The sequence below is a fragment of the Manis javanica genome, chromosome 2 (genome assembly GCF_040802235.1).
Source record: "Manis javanica isolate MJ-LG chromosome 2, MJ_LKY, whole genome shotgun sequence".
Taxonomy (NCBI): Eukaryota; Metazoa; Chordata; class Mammalia; order Pholidota; family Manidae; genus Manis; species Manis javanica.
Window position 1 is genome coordinate 157,651,588 of NC_133157.1, and position 9,315 is coordinate 157,660,902.

Below are 9,315 nucleotides of genomic sequence, written 5' to 3' on the forward strand. Positions count from 1 at the left end.
TTTATGTCATGGATATGCTTCTGTGACCATCATTCATTTTGATGATGAAGTGTTTCCAGATTTGGCCACTGGTGTCCCTTCAGGTGGCTTTTGTGTCCTTGTGACACATCCCCATTATCCTTTGAGCACTTACTTGCTTTCTGGCCTAAAACAAGTTCCAGGTTCATCTTGTTATTTTCACTGCCGCACATCTGGAATCGGTTCCTTTGAAGTGGGGAGCTGCATTTGCACACCAAGATCTGGGTTTGAGGTTTATAAAAGAGCTGCAGAGGTGACTTTGTTTGGAGGCCTTTCTGGGGACAAAGCTAAAATATACACACACGTTTCGACAGTTCTTTCTATACCTACAGTTGAAGATGTGCGGCTATAACTATTAAATATACTAAAAGCTGTATATTCATCCTGATAACTCTGTTTCTAATTCAACACCACAAAGTAAGTTCATTCTACTCTTCCTTGTTTCTAGATTGTAAGTTCCTTTTCCAACAGTGAAAAGTGTAGTTTGCATTATCCCCAATGGATTACCTCTGTGGTCACACAGCTATAGTGCACAAAAAACAAATTCAGAATTGCCAAATCATACTACTGCAAAAATAAATTTGCAAACTCCAGTCCAATGTATTTTTCAGTTCCTTCTGTCTTTAGAATGAGAAAACAATACTGTGTTCAAAGTAACTTGGGCTTATTCTGTGTTACTCCCCGCTTTATTGTGGTTGCGTTATTCATTTGAAAGAGATTAAGCTTTGTTTATTTCTGTTTGTATCCCATTTTAGCTTCTTTTTTTCCTTGGTAACTTGTTCCTTAGTAAGTAAAACATCAACGTAGTTCCAAAAGCCAAAACTGCAAAAAGCATATCCTGAGAAATGTTACTCCTTCCAACCATCTCTTCCCACGCAGGCACTGTAGATAACCAGTCTCATCATTTTCTGTTTTATCTTCCTGTGTTCTTGTTGAAATAGTAAGCAGATGCTGTATATTTATTTCTCTTCTTTTTTTACACAAAAGGTAGTAGACTATATATATATGGTATTACACTTGGTTGTTTTTTCACTTAAAATATTCTTTTCATTTTAAAATATATCCTCTCCATCAGTTCACAGAGATCTTCCCATTTTCTTTCACCACTTCCTGGTCTCCACTGCATAAAGGTACCATAATTTATTCAACCACTCTTTTATGTATGGGCATTTCAATTGGTCTCATATTTAGCAATTACAAATAGTGCTGCAATAAAGAGCCTTGTGAACATTCTTTCTTATTGTTGAGTATATCTTCAGGGTAAGTTTCTAGTTGTGGAATTACTGGGCCAACAGGTAAATGCAGAAATGGACATATTAAATATTGCCAAATTCCCTTTCATATGAGTGTCTGTTTTCAACAGCTGTCAAGCTTTTTTATTTTTTTCAATAGAATGAGAATATCTCACTGTAGTTTTCATTTGTATTGTGCTTATTATGAGTAAAGTTTTGAAAATAAATAAATTTCATAAGATTATGAACTTTAAAGGCCATTTGGTTTATTTTTGTAGAATATCTGGTTGTAACCTCTGCCTGTTTTTCTATCTGGTTTTTGAAATAATTATTGGGAAGATATGATATCTTTGTGATGCTGAATCTTCATAGAAGAACAAAGGATACTTTTCATTGGTCAACTATACTTCTGGGTTTTTCAGGAGCTTTTGAAAGTATTCTCTTACAGATTTTGTACATTTGGAAAGGTTATTCCTAAGCACTTTATTTTCTTTATTATTATTGTATGGGGTTTTCCTCCATCATTAAAACCTCTACCTGATTATTGTGTGTGTATATGATGGCTATTGCTTTCTATATAATAATTTTATATCCTGCTACCTTTTAAAATCATTTTTATTTTCTGAATTAATTTTGTCATTGATTCTCTTGGGTTTTCCAGGTATACTGTCATATATTTGCAAATAGAAATAGCTTTGCTTGTTTTCTACTTTGTATCGCTATTTCTCATTTCCAATTGACTGAACGAATACTTCTAGCACAATGTTACTTGTTCCCGATCTTAATGCTTTTAGGATTTCCCCAGCAAGTGAGAGGCAGGCTTTAGAACTAAGCTATATACATTTTTATCATATTAAGGAAATAGCCATCAATTCTTTTATTTTTGGGGGCGGTGAGTTAATCACTAATGAGTGTTGAATTTGTCAGGCAGGAGCTTTTTTCAGCATCGATGGAGATGCTCAATTAATTTTACTCTTTAGATCTGCGAATGTGATATGTCATATTAATAGATTTGCTAAGAATGAACCAACCCTTCATTCCTGGAATAAATTCTACTAGGTCATCATGTATTATTTTCCTAATATGATATTGATTTCTCTTTACTAATATCTTACTTAGGATTCTTGCATCCTATTGATAAATGGTATCTGTAATTTTGTGCTAGTGCTATCATCTTAGTACCACATTCATTTCCTGTTGCTGCTATAACAAATTATCACAGTGCTTTAAAAAAAGCACAAATTTATTCTCTTTTATTTGTAGTGATCAGAAGTCAAAATGAGCTAAAATCAAGGTGTCAGCAGGCTGCGTTCCTCCAGGGAGCCCTAGGCAAGAATCCCTTTCCTTGACTTATCCAGCTTCCCAAGGCTGCCTGAGCTCTCGTTGGTGGCCCTGCCCTCATCTTTAGAGGAAGCAGTGTAGGATCCTCCCATATCTGTGTGTGTGTGACCTTCCCTGACGTCTTCTCTGACCCTCCTGCCTCCCTTTTCCTAATAAGGACCTTTGTGACTACATTGGCCCCATCTGGATACTCGAGGATAATCTCCCTATGTCAGCATAATTTAAATCACATTTTCAGAGTCCCTTGTGCCAGGAAAGTTAACATACCTATGGTTTCTTGGGATTAGCATGTGGACATCTTTCGGGGTAGGGCCACTATTCTGCCAGCTGTAGCTAACAATATTACATTTCTTCGTGAAAAGAGTTTTGGAGTATTATTTGATTTTCTATGCTCTGGAACAGTTTATATAACATTGGGATTCTCAAAATCCTGTGAACCCATGTGGACCTGGTACATCTTTGAAGAGTAATTCTTAATAACCTTTCTTTTCTTCTTAGGAAATGTTTTCATTTAAACTTTCTCTCTCTATTGGGTCAATTTCAATAAACTGTATTTTCCTGGGCAATTACCTGTTTTGTCTTAAGTTTTCCAATTTGCTTTGAGGTCTGCAGAGTATTCCCTTGTGTTTTTACTTTTGTATATTTCAACAATTATTTCTCCCTTATCAGTTTCTATTTTGTGTAATTTGAAATTTCTCCCTTTAACTAAGTAAACTAGTGATTGCCTATTTTGATACTTTTATTTTAAAGAATCAGGGTTTTGATTTATTAATTAGATACCATTTGTGCTCTACCTCATTAATTTCTGGCTTTACCTTTATTATTTCCTTCATTTTGTTCTCCTTTTATTTATATTGTACTTCTCCAGTTTTTTGAGTCTTGGATTCAATTCATTTATTCTTGTGAAAAAAGCTTTCAAGTGTATGATGTTAAAAATGTTGAATAAAAATGATGCTTTATACTCCGTAAGCTCTAATAATACTGTTTCATTATCAGTATTTTTAAGAAATTTCTTACTTTTAGGTTTGTTTCCCTTCTTGTCCAGATGATGTTTGATAGAAGGGTTGTCAATTTCTAGGTGAAAGGGCCTTCTTGTTTTAATTTTATTAATTTCTAATTTCATTAATTTTTAGTTTCTAATTTTATTAATATCTCATTTTATTTATTTATAAATTAATTTCTAACTTTATTTCTAGTGTTTATAATATTTCTATTCTATGCAACACACTGATGCATTATTTGTGACCTAATATGCATTCAAATTATGTGAAATTCTATCTATGTTTGAGAAGGTACAACCTCTTTTTTGAGAATATATTGCTAAATATATATCCATGAGAACTACCTGATTATGTATTTAGGTCCCCTCTATTCTTACTTATTTTTAGTCCATTTGGCCTGTTTAGGATTACTTCCTATTACTATGTTTCTGTATATTTCTCATTGCATTTTATAAATGATTTTATAAGTTTTTGATTTATAAATCATTTTATAAGTTTCTTTATAAAGATGGTTGCCCTGTTTTACCCCTTTGGAACTTGGTAAAATTTATATTTTTGTCTTATTGGTTGCCTTTGAACTTACACATTTTTAATACCCCTTTTTGCTTTTCTTTTTTAATCTCTTACTGTTTCATTGGTTCAGTTTTTAATGGTGTTCTTTGACTCACAACTATTGTTTGAACTATACTCTCATTAGCTTATTCTCTCTCAGCTTTTCTATTTTTCCTCCCATTTTTAGTTGTATTATTCCCACTCTGTCATATAGAATGTAAATATAGAGATATAGGTGATAGATAGATGATAGGTAGATAAATAGATGATAGATAGATAGATAGATAGATAGATAGATAGATAGATAGATAGATAGATAGATAGATAATTGATATAGATAGATAGATAGACAGACAGACAGATAGATAGATAGATAGACAGACAGACAGACAGACAGACAGACAGACAGACAGACAGACAGATAGATAGATAGATAGATAGATAGATAGATAGATAGATAGATAGATAGATAGATAGATAGATAGATAGATAGATATAGATGATAGATAGATAGTTTTACTCTTCCCCTATCTTTGATTTACTCATAGAGCTGGTATATATATTCAGTGCTTACCATCACTCCTTTTGCTGTTTCCCTAGTGATTTTTGGTTAAAAGAAACTCACCCTCTGGAAGACTATTCAAGAAGAGCTGATGTGTACAGTATTCCCTGAACTCTACACTTTTAAAACCGTTTCTCTATGGTCTTGATACTTGAAGGAGAGGTTGGCTGGATATAAGATCCTTGGTTCATACTTCCATTTCTGGTTTAAGGTGGTTTCATGTCCTCGATGCTTGATTGAGAACATTTAATTTACTTGGCATTGTTGGGTTGTGGTTTTCTTCACTTTATGGTGTTTTTTTGGAGGGTTGTTCTCATAAAATAACATTTTTTAATTCTCATTTTCTATTTTCTTCTATAATAATGTATAGACCTATACTGCTTTTATTAATTTCACAGATAGAGTATTTACAAGAGCCCTAGTTTAAGAAGATCCTTTCGATTTTTAAATTTTTATTTTATTATTATTTGGGGGTGTTAGTGGGAGAGGTTGTGTGTCCTCTGGTTTTTTTCTTTATCTCTTTCTTACAGGATCTGAAATTTCCCCCCTGCCCCCTGTGCTTCCTTTTTCCTTTACCACCTAGTTTCCAGAATATGTTTCTCCCTTCCTTTGCATCCTTTTCTCCCTAAAACAATGCCTTTCAAAGACTGCCACCTTGATTCAGCCACACTCCTAAGTGTCTTCCTCATTGTCACCGCTGTGATTTGCCAGGACTCTTTACAGTATTTTAGACTTCAGGGTGGCAGTCTTTCTGGCGATGGCTTCGACTCAATCCTTGTCTCTATCCTCACTTCCTTCTTCTCTCATCTATACTGTTTTCTCAGGACTTGTGCCCAAAGTGTGGCTTACAGCTCTGCTGAGACTTGGTACTAACTTTTTTTAGTTATAGGTGATTTGAAGATTATGTGATTTTCTATCATCTAGTTCTACTAGAAGTGTGGGTTTTGTATAGATATACTTATTCTTCCTGCTGGCCTGTATTACTTGTGGATAGTTCATTATATTAACCTAGGCCACCTTTTTCTAAACAGCACTTGTGCACAACTAGAGAAAAGATACTGTATTCTTGCAGGACTGTGGTCATCTTGGTGATGTAGAAAGATCTGAGAAAGAGAAAGATGGTTGCATTCTTTGCATACTGTGAAGAACACTCAATGATTGATGTATGTAGGACATAGAAACTTTAGGGGGAAGAAGAAACAAAGAAATAGATCCAAGCATTTGTTTTGAAGAGTTTAATTGCATTCAAGTTTATTTTTATACTGAGTACCAGGGAGTTGTAAAATAAAAATATCTTACCAAGTGTTGCCTAGTACATTAAAATACTTTCAAATCCATCATTCACCAAGCAACCCTCCAAATAGTAAAGGTTTTATCACACAATTATTCCCACATTTGACAGGTGAGGGACTGAGACTCAGTGACATTCACTCACATGCTTCTCCTGCTGACTTGAATAGAACCAGGAGTAACACATAAGCTCCTTGACTGCTAGTACAGTTCATTTCCAGCATAAACCATGCCTTGTCATAGAAGTTTTCACTCATTTGATCCTCTGTCCAGTTTTTGGTTATTGTCCCATCACTTTTGTAACCTAAGGCCACTCCTTGATAGCAAATTACTAGAGGAAAATACTACTTACTGTTACATTTCAAATTGATGTTCTCTGTAAAAAACAATGCAAGTTGTTCATCCAATAAGTAGGAAATATTTTCTCCACTAATGATCCACCTTCATTTCTCTTTTCACAGAGGACAGTTATGGGAAGGATGGGAAGGCTAATTTGCCAAGTGTCACTGCAGATGTCAACTGGCAAGGCCTGGAGGATTTATACAGAGTGAATGAAAGCATCTATGAGTACAGACAGAACTATAGACTTAGTCTGGTTGACTGGACTAATTACTTGAAGGATGTAGATAGAGTTTTTGCACTGCTGAACAGTCACCATGAGCAAAGTACAAGAAATAAGACCACAGCTGCTCCAGGTGATGGGCTCCTGGCTGTATCTGCTGAGCTGTTCATGCCAGTGGAGGTGGCCTCCGCTGAGCCAGATGAAGACCGGGATCGTATGCATGGGGAAGCACCTCATTTGACATTGCCAGCTGACCTTCGAGGCCTGCGTTTGAACCGACCAACATTCGGTCCAGAAAGTAAACTTGAACGGAATAATGACATTCCAGAAGTTAGTCGTTTGAATGCTGAACACTGGAGAAATCATAAAACTGATAATTGGATGGCGCATGAAGAGATAAATCATCTTGAAACTGATTTCAGTGGCAATGGTATAACAGAGCTGGCACTCCAGCCCAGCCCCTGGCTGCAGCCCCTCAGTGAGCATCAGAAAGAACTTCCCCAGGACGGTGGTCCAAGGGAAGATGTTTTTGAAAGTCGGCTCTACCTTCCTGTGCATTCTGATGTTGCTGCTAGTCATCAGACGATCAGTGTGTCCGCCGTGGGGCAGCCTGTCAACTCCAGCAGCATGGAGAGGATATTGAACAAGGTGGAGAAGAATTTCAGGAAGGGGAGCTTACCGAGTCCGGAAGGCAGCACCCCCTTCCCACTCTTCTCTGATTAGATGAAATTGTTACCTTCCCCAAAACAGTATTTTTTTTAACTTTTTATTAGTAAACTAATAAAGGCAATCATGAAAACCAACATTCCGAACTACCCTAGGCATCTATGTGCAGAGGTTAATGTAGAAGTGAGTGCATGTGTGAGCGGTAGGCACCCAGGGATGTGTTGTAATTCACTATATGTCAAAAGTAGAGAGGTTGATTTACAGGGGTTTTTTTCATTTGTTTTAGGGGCTACTAAAACAGTATTATTATCTTTTGAAAACTGTAGGAACATGCATTGATAAATGTTATCCAATCAAGATGGCTACGGTTGTGCCTTTCTGAGTCTGTAAAACGTGACATACTCAGTGAATCATTCAGCACGCTTTCCACTGCCTACATAATGTGGTTTTGATTCCTTTTTAACCACTGGAATTTTTCAGTGCCATTGTTTTTTAGTTCAGTGATTTTGCACTTTGAGATTGGAATGCCATGTCTATTTGGTTAGTCTCTCTTTTGTTTTTTTTTACAAACTTGTCATGGTCTCACTGCTTGCTCTCAGTGTGACAAAGTAAAATAGACCCCCAAGGATGACACACAGTATGGATCACGTATTGTTCAACATACACTTTTGCCAGAAAATATTGCATGTGTTTTACGTTGACTTGCTAAAATTGATTAGCAGAAAGGCATGGCTAATAGTGTTGGCAGTAAAAATAAATTAATTAATTAAACAAAGATGGCCTGCTCTCTCTGTGCCTAGCCTCAAAGTGTTCCTCATATGCTTAAGATTGCTAAATTTTTATTATTTTCTCAACAGGATAAAAAGACTGAAGACTTTTTTTTTCTTTTTCATTTTGTTTTGTGGTCTTGACCTGGCTAATAGGCTCAAGTGTTGGAAAAAAAATATGTTTCATTTTGAATTTATATAAGGAATTTTTTAAATAAAACAAACTTGTGAATGTTTCATAATTTAAGCACCCCATATGTGTTGTATGATTATTTTTAAGGCCTTCACCAAGTTCTGATGTTTTTAAAGGCTAGTTCAAAACTGCTTTTGAAATTCTGTGTTCCTGAAAATATTCTTATTGTGTATTCAATTTTTAAATACCAGCAAAATGATTACCTCATTGAGCATTATCAGTACCCAAGTCAACTTCCCAAGAAGGTTTGTTTTTTTTTTTTAGCTTAACCAGTGACTTTTTTATTTTTAGATAATTCTCATGTAGGTAAATTATGTTCTCTTTAAGTGTTTAAGGTAAACTCTTAAAGAAAATTTAATATGTTACAGTTGAATCTTTGATAACTTTATGTCTTTATCATAGACTGTATATATGTTAAAAATAAGTAGCTCTTTATCAGATGTGTGTGTCACCAGCTGAATGACAGAAGAAACATATTTATGGTCATGAATGATGATGTACTTTGTAAAAAGTTTCAAGTTATTAGGAAGCATACTGTGTTTTTATAATCTTGTGTAATATTCTGTAATACTTTTATAGAACAACTCTGGCTTCAGGAAAGTCTAGAAGCAATATTTCTTGAAATAAAAGGTGTTAAACTTTACCTGTTTCAGAAAAATGAACTTAACCAACTTTTTGTAGTGTACTCATTCCTTGTAAGTAAAACTGAGTCCTGGTCTCAGTTTACATGATTAAGTATTAGCCATGTTTGTAAAACTGACCCAAAGTCAGTGTGTTACAGAATATTTCAGATTATGATTTCAGCATGGCTTTGCCTCATTGCTGTTAGGGAGGACATGGCAGAGACAGCACCTGAGCAGTTTCCTGGGCGTGCAAGCTGGGAGTTGCATAAAGCCAGGGAGTCGTTTAATTCTCTACTGTTACCAACTTGAAATTTCTAATCATTTTTTGACAAGGGACCCAGCATTTTCATTTTTCTCTGGACCTACAAATTATGTAGCTGCTCCTAGGTAGCACAAATGGAGTTTTTCAATAGCAATAGGACAGATCCACCAAAGCCAGTTTGGGTTCTTGGGGACTATGTGCTTTAGTCAAGATCTAACCAACCTCAAGACCTCGTTTTCTGATTGA

At 35.4% G+C, this 9,315-nt stretch overlaps 1 protein-coding gene across 11 annotated transcripts in view; it reads left to right on the forward strand.

Annotated features, from left to right (window-relative positions):
- The window catches only part of SULF1 (sulfatase 1), a 163,956-nt gene extending 155,129 nt beyond the window's left edge, over positions 1 to 8,827 (forward strand). For 7 of the 11 annotated variants that reach the window (XM_073229650.1, XM_073229648.1, XM_073229649.1 and 4 more), the window contains one exon: positions 6,458 to 8,827. In XM_073229650.1, the coding sequence (XP_073085751.1) occupies positions 6,458 to 7,281 (824 nt within the window). In that variant the 3' untranslated portion in view covers positions 7,282 to 8,827. Of the gene's footprint in view, positions 1 to 1,093; positions 1,149 to 6,457 lie in introns of all 11 variants that reach the window. The other 4 variants (XM_073229652.1, XM_073229657.1, XM_073229654.1 and 1 more) reach the window with 2 other exon arrangements.
- Positions 8,828 to 9,315: the final 488 nt, after the last annotated feature.